General features: G+C 49.6%; 1 protein-coding gene across 3 annotated transcripts in view; it reads right to left on the bottom strand.

Moving 5' to 3' along the window:
- The window catches only part of LOC132388534 (uncharacterized transmembrane protein DDB_G0289901-like), a 91,740-nt gene extending 76,220 nt beyond the window's left edge, over window positions 1-15,520 (bottom strand). For 2 of the 3 annotated variants that reach the window (XM_059960900.1, XM_059960901.1), the window contains exons 1-5: window positions 15,402-15,520; window positions 15,005-15,081; window positions 14,524-14,688; window positions 10,876-11,073; window positions 9,915-10,010 (exon numbers count right to left, since the gene is read on the bottom strand). In XM_059960900.1, the coding sequence (XP_059816883.1) occupies window positions 9,915-10,010; window positions 10,876-11,073; window positions 14,524-14,688; window positions 15,005-15,081; window positions 15,402-15,445 (580 nt within the window). In that variant the 5' untranslated portion in view covers window positions 15,446-15,520. The remainder of the gene's footprint in view (window positions 1-9,914; window positions 10,011-10,875; window positions 11,074-14,523; window positions 14,689-15,004; window positions 15,082-15,401) is intronic. The other variant, XM_059960902.1, reaches the window with a different exon arrangement.
- Between the last annotated feature and the right edge of the window lie 3,861 nt (window positions 15,521-19,381).

Below are 19,381 nucleotides of genomic sequence, written 5' to 3'. Positions count from 1 at the left end.
TTCGGGGTTCTGTCGGTACCACCTCCCCTTGCAGGGTGTTTCACACACCCACCACTCTCCGTGTAAAGAACAATTTCCGACATCCACCCTACACTTTCCTCCAGTCATTTTAAAATTACACCCCCTGGTATTAGCCACTTCTTCCCTGGGGAAAAGTCTGGCTGTCAACTTGATCTCTGCCTCTTACCATCTTGTCCACCTCCATCAATCACCCCTCATCCTCCTCAACTCGACAGAAAAAGCCCGCACTCACTCGACCTCTCTTCACAAGACCTGCTCTCCAATCCAGATATTGTCCTGGGAAATCTATTCTGCACTCTCTCTGAAGCTTCCACATCCTTCCTACAATGAGGTGACCTGTCACCCTCTCACACACAATGAGCATGTGAAGATCCTAAAGGGAAGAGAGGAGGGGACATTGAAAAGAAGGGAGGGGTAAGAAGGGAATGACTTCCCTCCCCACACCTCTAGTCACCTCGCTTCATCCCACACACCAGACATTAATCCTATTCAACATCACCTCCGGTCTCCCTCCACTTTCCCTTCCCCTAATGTCTCCTCTCCACCCTTCTTCCTCTCCCCATGGTCTTCCCTCCACCCCAAACTTTCCCCTCCTACTCCTCCATTCTCCTTCACTCCACCCCATTCCCTTCCTCTCCACCGTGGCCTTTACAATGTTTCCGCTCCCCATGTGTGTCAGGGCAGACTGGGTTGGGTGGTTCTGCTCACATTATAGGAAGGATGTGGAAGCTTTCGAGAGTGTGCTCAGGCTTTTATCACTGGAGTGAAGGAGGATGAGAGGGGACTTGATAAAGGTGTGAAGGATGGGAAGAGGAATGGATCGAATGGACAGACAGCTATTTCTCCCCCAGGACGGATGTTGCTAATACCAGGGGCCATAATTTTCAAAGCTAAGTTTTTCTCTTTATATTTTTTACACACAGAGAGTGGTGGGCGCATGGACGTCCTGCCAAGGGTGGTGGAAGATTCAGATATATTAGGGGTATTTAAGAAACACTGAGATAAATATTGACATTATCCACACTGGTTCAGGAGCCTGATGGTTTGAGGGGTAGTGTGGGAGCTAAGGCTCCTGTACCTCCTTCCCGATGGCAGCAGTGAGAAGAGAGCATGGACTGGATGGTGGGGTCCTTGATGATGGATGCTGCTTGTAGATGTGTTTAATGGTGGGGAGGGCTTTTCCTGTGATGGACTGGGCTGCATCCATTACTGTTCTGACCTTGGGCATTGGTGTTTCCATACCAGGCTGTCATGTAACCAGTCAGAAATACTCTCCACCACACATCTATAGAAGTTGGTCAAAGCTTTAGGTGACAGACTGAATCTGTGCAAACTTCTCAGAAAGTAGAGGAGCTGCCATGCCTTCTTTGTAATGACACTTACATACTGGTCCCAGGACAGATCCTCTTATCGTACAAGATGTCTGTTCAAGAGTCTGATGACAGTGGGGGTAGAAGCTGTCCTTGAGCCTGGTGGTACGTGCTTTCAGACTTCCGTATCTACTGCCCGATGGGAGGGGAGATGGGAGAATGTCTGGGGTGGGGTATTTGATTACTCTGGCTGCTTTACTGAGGCAGCAAGAAGGGTAAACAATGTCTGTCTGTACTTCTTGCCATAGTAATTCTAATATTCTAATAATGTGTTTTAATGATCCAATAATAATCAGTTTATAATAATAAATTATAACCGAAGACATAGCAGATTTCTATAGATGTACTGTGGAGATCATTGTAACTGGTTGCATCACTACATGATATGGAGATACCAAAGCACAAGATTGAAAAAAGCTACTGAGGGCTGTAAACTCAACCAGCTCCATCGTGATCACTGGTCTCCCCACCATCGAGGACATCTTCAAAAGCCCTGGTCTCCTCCACATCCCTCTCCCTAAACTCTAACCTGATGACTAACTTCCCTCTCTGCCCCCAATACCATCCCTACAAACTTATAAAAACAACTAAACCTGAGGCATGATGTTGATGGAGATCTCAGCCAGACACCATCTTGACCATCTATTGTACAACACTCCCCAGACACCATCTTGACCATCTGTTGTACAACACTCCCCAGACACCATCTTGACCATCTATTGTACAACACTCCCCAGACACCATCTTGACCATCGATTGTACAACACTCCCCAGACACCATCTTGACCATCTATTGTACAACACTCCCCAGACACCATCTTGACCATCGATTCTACAACACTCCCCAGACACCATCTTGACCATCGATTGTACAACACTCCCCAGACACCATCTTGACCATCGATTGTACAACAGTCCCCAGACACCATCTTGACCATCGATTGTACAACAGTCCCCAGACACCATCTTGACCATCGATTGTACAACACTCCCCAGACACCATCTTGACCATCTATTGTACAACACTCCCCGGACACCATCTTGACCATCGATTGTACAACAATCCCCAGACACCATCTTGACCATCGATTGTACAACACTCTCCAGACACCATCTTGACCATCTATTGTACAACACTCCCCAGACACCATCTCGACCATCTATTGTACAACACTCTCCAGACACCATCTCGACAATCTATTGTACATCACTCCCCAGACACCATCTTGACCATCGATTGTACAACATTCCCCGGACACCATCTTGACCATCAATTGTACAATACTCCCCGGACACCATCTTGACCATCGATTGTACAACACTCCTCGAACATCATCTTGACCATCGATTGTACAACATTCCCCAGACACCATCTTGACCATCGATTAGACAATAGACAATAGGTGCTGAAGTAGACCATTCGGCCCCTCGAGTCTGCACCACCATTCTGAGATCATGGCTGATCATTCACTATCAATACCCAGTCCCTGCCTGGTCCCCATATCCCTTGATTCCCCTATCCATCAGATATCTATCCAGCTCCTTGAAAGCATCCAGAGAATTGGCCTCCACCGTCTTCCGAGGCAGTGCATTCCACACCTCCACAACTCTCTGGGAGAAGAAGCTCTTCCTCAACTCTGTTTTAAATAACTGACCTCTTATTCTCAATCCATGCCCTCTGGTACTGGACTCTCCCAACATCTGGAACATATTTCCTGCCTCAATCCTATCAAATCCTTTAATTATCTTAAACGTTTCAATCAGATCCCCTCTCAATCTGCTCAATTCCAGCGTGTACAAGCCCAATCTCTCCAATCTCTCTGCGTAAGACAGCCTTGCCATCCCAGGAATCAACCTAGTGAATCTACGCTGCACTTCCTCAATTGCCAGAGTGTCCTTCCTTAAACCTGGAGACCAAAACTGTACACAATATTCCAGGTGTGGTCTCACCAGGGCCCTGTACAAATGCAAAAGAACATCCTTGCTCTTGTATTCAATTCCCCTTGTAACAAAGGCCAACATTCCATTTGCCCTCTTCACTGCCTGTTGCACTTGCTCATTCACCTTCATTGACTGGTGAACTAGGACTCCTAGGTCTCTTTGAATTTCTCCCTTACCTAACTCGACACCGTTCAGACAATACTCTGCCCTCTTGTTCCAGCTTCCAAAGTGGATAACTTCACATTTATTCACATTGAATGACATCTGCCAAGTATCTGCCCACTCACTCAGCCTATCCAAGTCTCCCTGTATTCTCCTAACGTCCTCTTCGCATGTCACACTGCCACCCAGTTTAGTATCGTCAGCAAACTTGCTGATATAGTTTTCAATGCCCTCATCTAAATCATTGACATAAATCGTAAAGAGCTGTGGTCCCAATACAGAGCACTGTGGTACCCCACTAGTCACCTCCAGCCAGTCTGAGAAAAACCCATTCACTGCTACCCTTTGCTTTCTATCTGCCAACCAGTTTTCTATCCATGTTGAAACCCTGCCCCCAATGCCATGAGCTCTGATTTTACTCACCAATCTCCTATGTGGCACCTTATCGAATGCCTTCTGAAAATCTAGGTACACAACATCTACTGGCTTACCCTTGTCTAACAACCTTGTTACACCCTCAAAAAACTCCAACAGATTAGTCAAGCATGATTTGCCCTTGGTAAATCCATGCTGGCTCGGCCTAATCCTATTTCTGCCATCTAGATATTTCGTCCTTAATAATGGACTCAACCATCTTCCCCATGACTGACGTTAGGCTAACAGGGCAATAGTTCTCCGTTTTCTCCTTCCCTCCCTTCTTGAAAAGTGGGACAACATTAGCCACTCTCCAATCTTCAGGAACTGATCCTGAATCTAAGGAACATTGGAAAATGATTACCAATGCATCCGCAATTTCCTGAGCCACCTCTTTTAGAACCCTCGGATGCAGAACATCTGGACCCGGGGATTTATTAGCCTTCAGTCCTACCAGTCTACTCATCACAGTTTCTTTCCTAATGTCAATCTGTCTCAATTCCTCTGATATCTTATGACCCTGGCCCATCCATACATCTGGGAGATTGCTTGTGTCCTCCCTGGTGAAGACAGATCTAAAGTATGCATTAAATTCTGTTGCCATTTCCCTGTTTCCCATAACAATTTCTCCCAATTCATTTTTCAAGGGGCCAACATTGTTCTTAACTATCTTCTTTCTCTTCACATAGCTAAAAAAGCTTTTGCTATCCCCTTTTATATTCCTGGCTAGACTGAGCTCATACCTGATTTTTTCTCTCCGTATTGCTTTTTTAGTTAAGATCTGCTGTTCCTTAAAACTTTCCCAATCATCTGTATTCCCACTCATCTTAGCCCTGTCATACTTCTTTTTCTTTAATGCTATACAATCTCTGACTTCCTTTGTCAACCACTGTGGCCCTTTCCCCCTCTTTGAATCCTTCCTTCTCATTGGAATGAACTGCATTTGCATCTTTTGTATTATGCCCAAGAATATCTGCCACTGCTGATCCACTGTCTTTCCTGCCAGGGCATCCGCCCATTTAACTTTGGCCAGCTTTTCCCTCATGGCTCCATAGTCTCCTTTATTTAATTGCAACACTGACACCTCTGATCTGCCCTTATCCCTCTCAAATTGTAGATAAAAACTTATCATGTTATGATCACTACTTCCTAATGGCTCCTTTACTTCATGATCACTTATCAATTCCTGTTCATTACACATCACCAAGTCCAAAATAGCCTCGTTCCTGGTTGGCTCAAGCACAAGCTGTTCCAAAAATACATCCCTTAGACACTCCACAAACTCCCTATCCTGGGGTCCAGCACCTACCTGATTCTCCCAGTTCACCTGCATGTTGAAATCTCCCATAACGACTGCATTACCTTTAGCACATGCCAATGTTAACTCCCTAATCAACTTGTACCCAATATCCACGCTACTGTTTGGGGGCCTGTACACAACACCCATAAGGGTCTTTTTACCCTTACTGTTCCTCAGCTCAATCCACACAGACTCTACTTCCCCTGTTCCCACCCCACCCCCTCTTCCCATATTTCTGTCTCTACGATAGCACGTATACCCTGGTACACTCAATTCCCAGGCCTGATCCCCTTGCAGCCATGTCTCCGTTATCCCAACAATATCGTAGTTCCCCATTTTCATCTGAGCTTCAAGCTCATCTGTCTTATTTCTGACACTACGCGCATTCGTATAGAATTCTTAGCCCATTCCTCCTCTCTTTGCTTAAAACACTGTCTACTGTACCTAACCCAGCTCCTTGAACTTCCATTGGGCTAATTGCACCCTGAATTTTGATGACCTTCTCAAGATCACCCAAACCTTCTACACTTTTAACCCCATGCTCCTTCTGACCAACCCTCTGGATCTGGATCCCTGCCCCCTGCACATCTAGTTTAACCCCCCCCCCCCCCCCCCCCCCCCCGAGCAGCACTGGCAAATACTCCTGCAAGAATGTTAGTACCCCTCCAGTTCAGATGTAGACCATCCCTTCGAAACAGATCCCAATGTCCCTGGAACAAAGACCAATTATCCAAAAACCTGAACCCTTCCTTCCTGCACCATGCTCTCAGCCTCGTATTAATGTGCATAATCATTCTGTTCTTCGCCTCACTCGCACGTGGCACAGGTAGCAACCCCGAGATTGTCACCCTGGAGGTCCTGCCTTTCAGCTTCACTCCTAACTCCCTGTACTCTCTAAGCAGGACCCCCTCACTCACCTTACCTACATCATTGGTCCCTACATGGACCACTACATCTGGGTTCATGCCCTCACTCTCAAGAATAGCCTGCACCCGATCTGAGATGTCCCGGACCCTGGCACCAGGGAGGCAACATACCATCCGAGACTCCCGATCTGCCCCACAAAATCTCCTATCTGCCCCCCTAACTATAGAGTCCCCTAAAACTATCGCTCTCTTCTCTTCCCTCCTCCCCTTTCTAGTTGAGGGTTCAACCTCTGTGCCAGAGGCAGGACCACTACAACTCATTCCTGGTAGGTCATCCCCATCAACAGTATCCAGTACGGTATACTTATTGTTAATGGGAATGGCCGCAGGGGTGCTCTGCTCTCTCTGCCTGCTCCCCCTGCCTCTCTGGACCGTCACCCATCTGCCTACTTCTTGGTTTTTTGGTGTGACTACCTCCTGATAACTCTTATCTATCTCTGCCTCTGCCTCCCGAATGATCCGTAGTTCATCCAGCTCCTGCTCCAACTCCCTAACTCGGTCTGATAGGAGCTGCAGCTGGACGCACCTTTTGCAGGTGTGGTCATCAGGGACAACTGTGTTGACCCTGACCTCCCACATACTGCATACGGAGTACACCACTGCTCTGACTGTCTCCCCCATACCTGAACTGGATTAACAGAATAAGTCTAAAAAGCACCTAGCGAGCTTACCTTCTTCCCCTCAGCGAGCAATCACACAGCCTTACCGAAATCCCCTTACGCCGAAGCCAACTTAGCCAAAGCCCAGGACTCTGCTTCCACGGACTCCGCTGCCCTTAGACACTCCACAAACTCCCTATCCTGGGGTCCAGCACCTACCTTTGTACAACATTCCCCAGACACCATCTTGACCATCGATTGTACAACACTCCCCAGACACCATCTTGACCATCGATTCTACAACACTCCCCAGACACCATCTTAACCATCGATTGTACAACGCTCCCCAGACACCATCTTGACCATCTATTGAACAACACTCCCCAGACACCATCTTGACCATCTATTGAACAACACTCCCCAGACACCACCTTGACCATCTATTGTACAACACTCCCCAGACACCATCTTGACCATCTATTGTACAACACTCCCCAGACACCATCTTGACCATCTATTGTACAACACTCCCCAGACACCATCTTGACCATCTATTGTACAACACTCCCCAGACATCATCTTGACCATCTATTGTACAACACTCCCCAGACACCATCTTGACTATCTATTGTACAACACTCCCCAGACACCATCTTGACCATCGATTGTACAACACTCCCCAGACACCATCAATCACTGTCATGGGGCTGCTGGACTGATTTACACGTTCCGACACCATATCTTCTGAATAAGAGTCTATTGGTGTTCCAACCATTACAATTCTAACAGAAGCATCTCACAGGTTAATTTTTTTATGAGAGAACAAAGGATGTTTCATTATGACAGATTCATCAATGTAAATTGGTCAGTGGATGTAAATAATCTGGAATGGGTTGGGAGGTGGTGGGTGGAGAGATTCCATCAACATTACTGAACATTTATTCTGGGTAACACACAGTGACACAATCATGAAGAAGGCACACCAGAAGCTATATCTCATTGGGAGATTGAGGAGATTTGCCTTGATACCAAAGACTCCAGCAAATTTCTGCAGATGTACCGTGGAGAGGATTCTGACGGGTTGTATCACTGTCTGGTGTGGAGGGGCCACAGCACAGGATCGGAAAAAGCTGCTGAGGTTTATAAACTCAGCCAGCTCCATCATGGGCTCTATCTTCCCCATCATCGAGGACATTTGCAAAAGGAGATGCATCAAAGATTAAAGTTCAGATTAAATTTATTATCGATGCACTTGTTTATTACTGTAACAAACACGAGAAAATCGGCAGATGCCAGACATCCAAAGCAACATACACAAAATGCTGGAGGAATTTAGCAGGTCAGGCAACATCTGTGGAAAAGAGTAAACTCTCAATGATTCAGACCAAGACACTTCTTCAGGACTGAGAGGGATGGGGGAAGATGCCTGAATTAAAAGGTGGTGGGTAGGGGAGAGAGGTTGGCTGGAAGGTGACAGGTGAAGCCAGGTGGGTGGAAAAGGTCAAGGGCTGAAGAAGAAAGAATCTGATAGGAGACCAGAGTGGACAACAGGCGAAAGGAGAGGGGGTGTGAACCAGGGGTAAGTAACAGTTGGGTGAGAATAAAAGGTCAGAGTGGAGAATAGAGGAAGTAGGGGGAGGAGGGGGGAATTTGTTCAGCAGAAGGAGAAATCGATATTCATACCAGCAGGTTAGGGGGTACAGAAGGAATATAATGTGGTGCTTCTTGACCTTGAGGGTGGCCTCATCTTGGCACAAGAGGAGACCATGGATCAACATTTCAGAACGGGAATGGCAATAGTCAGTAAAATATTTGGCCATCAGGAAATCCCGCTTATGGTGGATAGTGCGGAGGTGCTCGAGAAGCTGTTCCCACAGCTTACGACAGGTCTCACCATTGTAGAGGAGGCCACACCGGGAACACTGGACACAACAGACAGCAGATTCACGGTTGATGTGTTGCCTCACCTGTTTGGGGCCCTGAATGGAGAAGCGGGAGGAGGTATTGGGGCAGGGGCAGCACTTAGGCCACCTGCAGGGGTAAGTGCTGGGAGGGAGATTAGTGGGAAGGGATGAATGGACAAGGCAATTGTTGAAGAAGCGACCACTGTGAAAAGCAGAGGGGTGGTGGTGGGGGGGAAAGGTAAAGATATGTTTCGTGATCTGATCTCTTTGGATTTGGCTGAAGTTGCTGAGCATAATTTGTTGGAGAGGGAGGCTGATGGTGGTAGATGAGGACAAGAACGACTCCATCACTATTATGATGGTGGGAAGGTAGAGTGAGTGCAGATGCATGTGAAATGGAGGAGTTGTGGGTGAGGGAGGGAAAACTCTGTTCTTCAAATGAGGAGGACATCTCTGATGTCTTGGAATGGAAAGCCACAACCTGTGAACAGATGTTGCAGAGGTGTGGAGGTGCATCTTGGGTCAAGATGAGCCACCCTCAATGTGGAGGAGCAACACCTTATACGGGTAGCCTCCTACCTATTCGTATGAATATCGATCTCTCCTTCCAGTAAGCAAAAGTTAATTCCCCCATCCATCAACAGCATCCAAATCTGTCCACTGAAATAAACACACTCCCCTATCCTTTGCTCTGTAATACCTCTAACCTTCACTCTCAAATCCCTCTCCTCACATCTCCCTCCCGGCATTTACTCTGTCTGCATCACTCTCTTTTCAGTCTCTCCATCCCTCCCTCCAGTTGGAGTGTCACTCTCACTGATCTCTCTGCCCAACTCTCCTCACACAGTCATCACTCTCTCTTCACTCGCCTCATTCCTCCCACTCCACCAACCCACCTCTCTCTCTCTTCAATTCCCACTGCAGTCATTTCTATGCCTCATCAGTCACCGTGTAACTCTTCACAGTCATTCCTTCCTTCCTCTCTGCGACCATCCTCCTCTCTCACCTCCATCACTCCTCCCCTCCCTCCAGTACCACTCAGTCACTCCACACCTCTCCACTCATTCCTCCCAGACTACTCTCTCCAACCCCCAACAGAGCCTCATCCCTCACGACTCACCAAACCCAACAGACAGGAGAGAGGAACCACTGACTCCATCATTCACACCCCTACCCACAATGCACTGTACCTCCAGTAGGTGAACTGGTCCATGGGAGGTTCAATGCCACAGAGTGACAGAGACTGAATGAACACAGACGGACATGAGACTTGGTACCTGAGGATGTGTCTCCCGCTGGGACAGAGGACAGTTCCTGTGTGTGTTCTCCAGTAGACATTCCTGTAGACTGATCCAGTGTTGAAGTCTCCAGGCCTGGAACAAAGTAACACAGACACAGGAGATTGACAGACCTTAAACATCACAACAGGGACAAGCAGTTGTACAGTCGAGCATTTCTCCAGATGCTGGGAATCCAAAACAATTCACAGAAAATGCTGAAGGTCCATCAGCATCTCTGGAGGATAATAAACAGTCGAAGTTTTGGGCCAAATTACTTCTTCAGGACTGGAATGGAAGGGGGCAGAAGCCCGAATAAGAAGGTGGAGAGTGTACAAGCTGGCAGGTGATAGGAGAAGCCAGGCAGTGAGAAGATGTCTGGGTGTGTGATCAGGATGATGCGAGAAGCTGGGAGGTGATATGCGGAAAAGGTAAAGAGATGAAGCAGGTGAAATCCAACAAGACAGGACAGTGGACAATGGATTAAATAGATGGAGGAGGGGGACCAGAGGGAGGAGATGGGCAGATGAGGAGAGGGGAAGGGCTGAGAAGGGAGCCAGAATGGGAGTGGAAAAAGAGGGAAGTGGGAGGGAGAAGAATTTACAGGATGTAAGAGAAATCGATATTCATGCCATCAGGTTGGTGGTGACCCTGACAGACTATGAGGTGTTGCTCTTCAAGGCAGGAGGTGATCTCATCAAGTCAGAGGAGGCCGTGGACAGTCATATCAGAAGGGAATGGTAAGGAGAATTAAATTGGGTAGCCACCGAAACAAGAATTTAACAAAGAGATCTCTGATTTGAAAAGAAACCAAAACCATCTAGTCACCATTCACCACCTCTCCCTCCCAAAATTTCTGTGAGTGGACACATCTCTCAGACAAAGTCCAGATGAATATCGAGGACCAAAGGAGGGAAAGGTTGTTCTGTTCATTGACCCTCACAAACCCCATCACGAATACCTGAGCTCAGAGACCCTGCTGGGCTGCTGGTCAAACCCAGACTAGGCTCTCCTGTCATTGTTTCCTGGGCTTCCCAAGTTGTGTCTGACTGGGAATCTGTACCTGAGCTCACAGACCCTGCTGGGCTGGTGGTCAACCCTGGACCAGGCTCTCCGGTCACCGATCCCTGGCGTTCCTCAGTTGTGTCCGACAGAGGTTCTGCAATAAGTAAAGATACAATGGAAGGGTAAAGTAGTAAACAAGTTTTACATTCAATCAGGAAGGAACTCAATGGCAGGAACAGGAGGCTCAAGTCCAAGTCCCTGAGAGACAATGTCCAGCAGTCGATGGTACTGTCTCCCGGCAGTGTACAGACACACGCAATCCAGCCTGTCAGTCCACCGCTCAAACACAATAGGGCAGAGAGGGGTGGACACAGAGAAAGGGGAGGTGTGATGGAGGTGGGAGGGGAGGATGGTCACAGTGAGGAGGGAGGAATGACTGTGAGGAGTTACACGGTGGCTGATGAGACATAGAAACGACCGGAGTGGGATTTGAGTAATTCAGTACGTGGACAGAAGGAAATGGGTGAAAACACACAGGAGAGAGGGATGGAGAGAGAGGTGGGATGCTGGAGTGGGAGGAAAGAGGCGAGTGAAGAGAGAGTGATGATTGTGTGAGGAGAGTTGGGCAGAGAGATCAGTGAGAGGGAGAGGGATCAACTGGAGGGAGGGATGGAGAGACTGAAAAGAGAGTGATGCAGACAGAGTGAATGCTGAGAGAGGGGAATGTGAGGAGAAGGATTTGAGAGACAAGGGGGGAGGATTGGAGGAGGGGGAACAGAGGGAGATGATGGACAGGTGAGGAGAAGAGAAGGACCAAGATGGGACCGGAGTGGGGATGGAAATCGAGAGAAGTGGTAGGGATGGAAATTACCGGGAATTACAGAAATCAATGTTTATGTCGTCAGGATGGAGGCTACCCAGAAGGAATGTGAGGTGTTACCCCTCCATCCTGATTCTGGCCTCATCAGGTGAGTGCAGGAGTCCTTGGACTGACACGTGGGAATGGGAATGGGGAGTTGAATTGAAATGGTAGCCACTGGGACAACAATTTGGAAAGGAGGTCCGTGATCTGAAGAGATACCAAAACCATCCAGTCCCTGTTCAGCAACTCTCCCTGGTGAATCTCTGTGACCAGTCACTACTCTCAGTCAAAGCCCAGATAAATATTTGGGGCTGAAGGAGAGAAAGATCGTTCCCTTCAATGATCCCCATCACAGTTACCCGAGCTCGAAGACCCTGCTGGGGGGAGTGGGGGGGGGGGGGTTGGTCAAACCCGAATCAGGCTCTCCAGTCACTGATACCCGGATTTCCTGAGTTGTGTCCGACTGGGAATCTGTTCCGGAGCTTGCAGACCCTGCTGGGGTGATGGTCAAACCCAGACTCCGCTCACTTGTCTCTGATCCCCTCTAATTTCCTGTTTAATACCTACAACCCTTGTCGGTCAAATCCATCTTGTCACATGTCCCTCTCTCTGTCTGAATCACTCTCCGGTCAGTCACTCCTTCCTTCCCCCAGTTGGAGTGTCCCTTTCACTAATCTCTCCCCGTCTCCTCTTCCCCTCTGCATCTCCCCGTCTCCCCCTTTCCTCGGACCCTCACCATCTCCCCCTCTCCTCAGACCCTCACCATCTCCCTTTCCCCTCGGCCTCAATGTCACTCCCACTCCCACTCCCTGTCTCCCATTCCCCTCTGCATCTCCCTGTCTCCCCCTTTCCTCGGGCCCTCACCATCTCCCCCTCTCCTCAGACCCTCAACATCTCCCTCTCCCTTCGGCCTCAACGTCACTCCCACTCCCACTCCCTGTCTCCCATTCCCCTCTGCATCTCCCTGTCTCCTCCTTTCCTCTCCCCTCACCATCTATCTCTCCCCTCACCATCTACCTCTCCCCTCGGCCTCAACGTCACTCCCACTCTCCATCTCCCCTTCCCGTCTGCATCTCCCTCTCCCCTTCCCCTCGACCCCTCACCATCTCCCACTCTTCTTGACCACTCCCCATCTCCCCTGTCCTCTGCATCTCCCTCTTTCCCTCTCCCTCTCCCCACCTCTCCCCCTCCCCTCAGCATCCCTCTCTCCCTCCCCTCTGCCCCTCCCTCTCTCACCCCCTCTGCCCCTCCCCCTCTCTCCCCCTCCCCTTTGCCCATCTCCCTCCCCTCAGCCTCCCTCCTCCCTTCCCCTCTGCCCCTCCCCCTCTCCCCTACACCTCGGGCGCTCCCTGTGGTGGAGATATGACGTGTAAGACCCTCTCCCCTTACTCCCTCCATTTCCTGTCAGTCTCACTCCACCCTCCCCTCACTCCCTCCATTTCCTGTCAGTCTCACTCCACCCTCTCCCCTCACTCCCTCCATTTCCTGTCAGTCTCACTCCACCCTCCCCTCACTCCCTCCATTTCCTGTCAGTCTCACTCCACCCTCTCCCCTCACTCCCTCCATTTCCTGTCAGCTTCACTCCACCCTCCCCTCACTCCCTCCATTTCCTGTCAGCCCCACTCCACCCTCCTCTCACTCCCTCCATTTCCAGTCAACCTCACTCCGCTCCCCTCAATCCCTCCATTTTTTGTCAGCCTCACTCCACCCTCCCCTCACTCCATTTCCTGTCAGCCTCACTGCACCCTCCCTTCACTCCCTCCATTTCCTGTCAGCCTCACTCCCTCCATTTTTTGTCAGCCTCACTCCACCCTCCCCTCACTCTCACCCCTTCTCCCTCCATTTCCTGTCAGCCTCACTCCACCCTCTCCCCTCACTCCATTTCCTGACAGCCTCACTCCACCCTCCCCTCACTCCCTCCATTTCCAGTCAGCCTCACTCCAACCTCTCCTCACTCTCACCCCTGCTTCCCTGCATTTCTTGTCAGCCTCACTCCACCCTCCCCTCACTCTCACCCGTGCTCCCACCATTTCCTGTCAGTCTCACTCCACCCTCCTCTCACTCCCTCCATTTCCTGTCAGCCTCACTCCACCCTCCCCTCACTCCCTCCATTTCCTGTCAGCCTCACTCCACCCTCCCCTCAACCTCACGCCTGCTCCCTCCATTTCCTGTCAGCCTCACTCCACCCTCCCCTCACTCCCTCCATTCCTGTCAGCCTCAATCCTCCCTCCCCTCAATCTCACCCCTGCTCCCTCCATTTCCTGTCGGCCTCACTCCTCCCTCCCCTCACTCTCACCACTGCTCCCTCCATTTCCTGTCAGCCTCATTCCACCCTCCCCTCACTCTCACCCCTCACTCCCTCCATTTCCTGTCAGCCTCACTCCCTCCATTTCCTGTCAGTCTCACTGTACCCTCCCCTCACTCCCTCCATTTCCTGTCAGCCTCACCCTCCCTCACTCCAGGGGATGGGTAGACTCTCTCCCGGCAGCTGACACAGCATTGTGGGCCGAAGGGCCTGTGCTGTGCTGTACTGTTCTGTGTTCTATGATCTCTGTCACAGGTCAGACTGGGCAGTTTCATTCTGACCCCGGTGTGAAGGGGGATACGGGAAAGGTGATCACAGACCACGGGCAGGGCAGCCGACTGGAAAACTCAGCCCGTGGTGTGTGTTGGTGACTCAGGACGTCCCAGAATTTCCCCACAACTACCACACTGCTGTGTCTCTGGGGAACGGTGACCTACCTGTACAGTACACAGCGGTACTCCAGGGAGTCGGCCACAACCGATACACAAAGTAACCGGAGCAGTTTTTCACCCTGATCTCCCGTCTCCAGGGACAGGTGTTTTCACCCACAGTGAAGCAGACGGTCCTGGTCACCTCCCCCTCTCCCACGTTGGGATGGGGACCTGGAATGAGATTTATAAACACTGTAAAATGTACCCGGTCCCACAGTACAGCGGGGAATGTGAATCAGGACCCACTGTAAATCAGTGGTTCACAACCCACGGTCCGGTCCGGCCTCAGTCAGCACTGAGCTGCTGCCCTCTCCCTCTCCACCCCACCCTCCCCGCAGCAGCACCTTCATCTTCTGAATGAGCCCCCCATGAGGGACCTTGTCAAGCATCTGGGCGATCTCACTGAAACCTATCTGAAGAGATCCGGGTTTCAGTTTGACCCTCCCCAAAAATAACCGAGCCCCACTGATGTAAACTCTGACCCTACCGTTTAACCAGCCTGGTTTCTCCCCGGAGCAGCGATAGTATGGAATGACCGTCTCGGGAATCTTCCATCCTCCAGAACTGAAACAACAACCAGAGAGTCAGTCCCTGATTTGAGGGAGTTTATTCACTCAGAGAGACATGGGAAATTACACTCACCCTGTCCGTACCCTGTCTCTGGTCAATAACCCCCCAATCCTGGGAATTCCCAGTCTGTTGTACCTCCCCCTTGTCTCGACCCCGAGAATGTGGGATCTCCCCTCTCCCTGTATTTACTCCCCATCTCAGTGTAGTCACTGATGATCCCGGTCTCCCTGCATTTCCCATTCACACACCCCTTGTTCCCCTGTTTACATTCCCCTTCTGTGTCCAGTTTCTCAGTGATTATCTCCTCACTTTACCTGTCAAATCTGTACCATCCCACTTCAAGATTTACATCACCCATCCATTGTCCATGGGTACACTCAGTGTTGGAACAATCCGTGCTCCTCCAGGGCTGATCCAGGACGGTGTGGTTTACACACGGATCACCGAGTGTGGAGTCTGTGACTGAGGGACAGAACGATGTTCAGTGTTAATGTGCAGCTCACGTTCCCCATCCTCTTTCTCTGCCAACCACAAACCCCATCTGCACTTCCACCCTCAGCAACCCCCGGGCAACAATATTTATTTTTATTCCTCGAAGGGACGTGAGTTTCAGAGGCTGAGCCAGTGTAGAACTGCCCCTCCAGAGGTTCCCTTGAGAAGGTGGTGGTGGTGGCCTGTCCTTGGCCTGTTGCAATCCTTGATGTGTGGGGAAACCCACAATGATGATCCGGAGTTCCAGGGTTTTGACCCAGTGACACTGAAGGAGCAGCAATGTATTTCCAAGGCATGGCAATATGGAACTTGGAGGGAAAGATCTGGAAACTTCCACAACCCCCCACTGTCCATAGCCCTCTCTCAACATCACCCCTCCACTGCAGCCCCTCTCAACACCCCTCCTCCGCTCCAGCCCCAACACAATTGTCAGTAGGTGCAGGAGTAGGCCATTCGGCCCCTCTAGCCTGCACCGCCATTCACTGTGATCATGGCTGATCGTCCACAATCAGTACCCCGTTCCTGCCTCTCCCTTCACCCCGCTATCAATAAGAGCTCTATCTAACTCTCTCTTGAAAGCATCCAGAGACTTGGCCCCCACTGCCTTCTGGGGCAGAGCATTCCACATCTCCACCACTCTCTGGGTGAAATAAGTTTTTCCGCATCTCTGTTCTAAATGGCCGACTCATTTCATCATCCCTCCTCCACTCCACTCCCCTCTCAGCATCCCTCCACCAGTCCAGTCCTGTCTCAACATCTCTCCTCCACTCCAGTCCCCTCTCAGCATCCCTCCTCCACTCCAGCCCCCTCTCAACATCCCCCCGCCTCTCTATTCCCCTCTCAACATCCCGCCACCTCTCTAATCCCCTCTCAGCATCCCTCTTCCAGTCCAGTCCCTTCTCCACTCCCGTCCCAGAAGTAATGTGAGGTGTTACCCCTCCATCCTGATTCTGGCCTCATCAGGTGAGTGCAGGAGTCCTTGGACAGACACGTGGGAATGGGAATGGGAAGTTGAATTGAAATGGGTAGCCACTGGGACAACAATTTGAAAAGGAGGTCTCTGATCTGAAGAGATACCAAAACCATCCAGTCTCTATTCAGCAACTCTCCCTGGTGAATGTCTGTGACCGGTCACTACTCTCAGTCAAAGCCCAGGAGAATATTTGGGGCTGAAGGAGAGAAAGATCGTTCCCTTCAGTGATCTCAGGATTGCTACCTGTGCCACGTGCGAGTGAGGCAAGAAACAGGAAGTTTATAAAGATTAATACGTGGCTGAGAGGATGGTGCAGGAGGGAGGGCTTCAGGTTTGTAGATAATTGGGCTTTGTTCCAGGGAAGGTGGGATCTGTTCCGAAGAGACGGTTTACACATGAACTGGAATGGTACTAACATTCTTGCAGGGAAGTTTGCTAGAGTTTCTTCGGGGGGGGGGGGGGGTTAAACTAAATTTGCAGGAGGCCGGGATCCAGAGTGTGAGAGAGGATAGCGAGAGGAAGAATAATGGACAGGTGGGGACTACACGGTTCCAGAATATTAAGTGTGTCGTAGAGGATGGTGGGGCGGAACAAGTGATAAGGAGGACTCGTGTACAGAGGGATGGTCTGACAGAACATGGAGTTAAATGTGTTGAAAGAATAAGTAAATGTAGGAAGGACAACAAAATTCTGGGGGGGGGGGGTATAGCCCGATGGGAGTTCGTGGAGCTGGGTTAGGCACAATAGGCAGCGATTCAAACAGAGAGAGGAGAAATGGGTTAAAAATTCTATATCTGAATGCACGAAGTGTCAGGAATAAGGCAGATGAGCTTGAAGCCCAGGTGCGAATGGGTAACTATGATGTTGTTGGAATAACGGAGACATGGCCGCAGGGAGATCAGACCTGGGAAATGAATGTAAAAGGGTGTACGTGCTATCGTAGGGACAGAAATGTGGGCAGAGGGGTTGGGGTGGCCCTGTTGGAGAGGAATGAGATTCAGTCCTTTGCAAGGGGGGGGGACATAGGGTCAGGAGAAGTAGAGTCTGTGTGGATAGAACTGAGGAACAGTAAGGGCAAAAGGACCCAAATGGGTGTTGTCTGCAGGCCACCAAACAGTAGCATGGATATTGGGTGCAAGTTGAATAGGGAGTTAACATTGGCATGTAGCAAATGTAATATCGCAGTAGTTATGGGGGATTTCAACATGCAGGTGAACTGGGAGAATCAGGTTGGTGCTGGACCGCAGGATAGGGAGTTTGTAGAGTGCCTACGGGATGCATCCTTGGAACAACTTGTACGAGAGCCGACCAGGGACAAGACTATTCTGGATTTAGTGTTATGTAATGAACAGGATTTGTTAAGCGATCTCGCAGTAAAGGAGCCATTAGGAGGTAGTGATCACAATATGATAAGCTTTTATCTGCAATTTGAGAAGGATAAGGGCAGCTCGGAGGTGTCAGTGTTGCAGTTGAACAGGGGAAACCCTGTTGGCCATGAGGGAGGAGCTGGCCAAAGTTGATTGGACGGATAGCCTAGCAGAAAAGACAGTGGGACAGCAATGGCAGGTATTCTTGGGAATAATGCACAAGGTGCAAAATCAGTTCATCCCCCAGAGAAGGAAGGATTCAAAGGGGGGAAAGGGGCCTCAGTGCTGACAAAGGAAGTCAGAGACTGCATAGCATTAAAAAAAAGGAAATATGACAGAGCTAAGGTGAGTGGGAGCACAGATGATTGGGAACTTTTTAAGGAACAACAGAACTTATCTAAAAAGACAATACAGGGAGAAAAAATGAGGTACGAACGTAAGCTAGCCAGGAATATAAAGGAAGATAGCAAAAGCTTTTTTAGGTATGTGAAGAGAAAGAAGATGGTTAAGAACAATGTTGGGCCCTTGAAGAATGAATTGGGTGAAATTGTTATGGGAAACAGAGAAATGGCAGAAGAATTTAATGAGTACTTTAGATCTGTTTTCACTAAGGAAGACACAAGCAATCTCCCAGATGTATGGATGGGCCAAGGACATAGGGTAACAAAGGAAATGAAACAGATTGACATTCGGAAGGAAACGGTGATGAGAAGACTGATGGGACTGAAGGCTGACAAATCCCCAGGTCCAGATGATCTGCATCCGAGAGTACTAAAGGAGGTGGCCCTGGAAATTGCGGATGCATTGGTAATCATTTTCCAATGTTCCTTAGATTCAGGATCAGTTCCTAAGGATTGGAGAATGGCTAATGTTATCCCACTTTTTAAGAAAGGAGGGAGGGAGAAAACAGAGAACTATCGACCTGTCAGCCTGACATCGGTGGTGGGAAAGATGCTAGAGTCCATTATTAAGGATGAAATAGTGGCATATCCAGATAGCAGTGATAGGATTGGGCTGAGCCAGCATGGATTTACCAAGGGTAAATCATGCTTGACTAATCTGTTGGAGTTTTTCGAGGATGTAACCAGAAAGTTAGACGGGGGAGATCCAGTGGATGTAGCGTACCTCGATTTTCAGAAGGCATTTGATAAGGTCCCACATAGGAGAATGGTGGGTAAAATCAAAGCTCAGGGCATCAGGGGGAAGACATTGACATGGATAGAAAACTGGTTGGCAGATAGAAAGTAAAGGGTAGCAGTGAATGGGTGTTTCTCGGAATGGCAGGTGGTGACTAGTGGGGTGCCACAGGGCTCGGCATTGGGACCACAGCTGTTTACAATTTACGTTAACGATTTGGATGAAAGCATAAAAAATAACATCAGCAAATTTGCTGATGATACTAAGCTGGGTGGCAGTGTGACATGTGATGAGGATGTTAGGAGAATTCAGGGTGACTTGGATA

This window comes from Hypanus sabinus, unplaced genomic scaffold (assembly GCF_030144855.1).
Source record: "Hypanus sabinus isolate sHypSab1 unplaced genomic scaffold, sHypSab1.hap1 scaffold_341, whole genome shotgun sequence".
Taxonomy (NCBI): domain Eukaryota; kingdom Metazoa; phylum Chordata; class Chondrichthyes; order Myliobatiformes; family Dasyatidae; genus Hypanus; species Hypanus sabinus.
The sequence above is the reverse complement of the archived record's forward strand: the minus strand, read 5'-3'. Positions and strand labels throughout refer to the sequence as shown.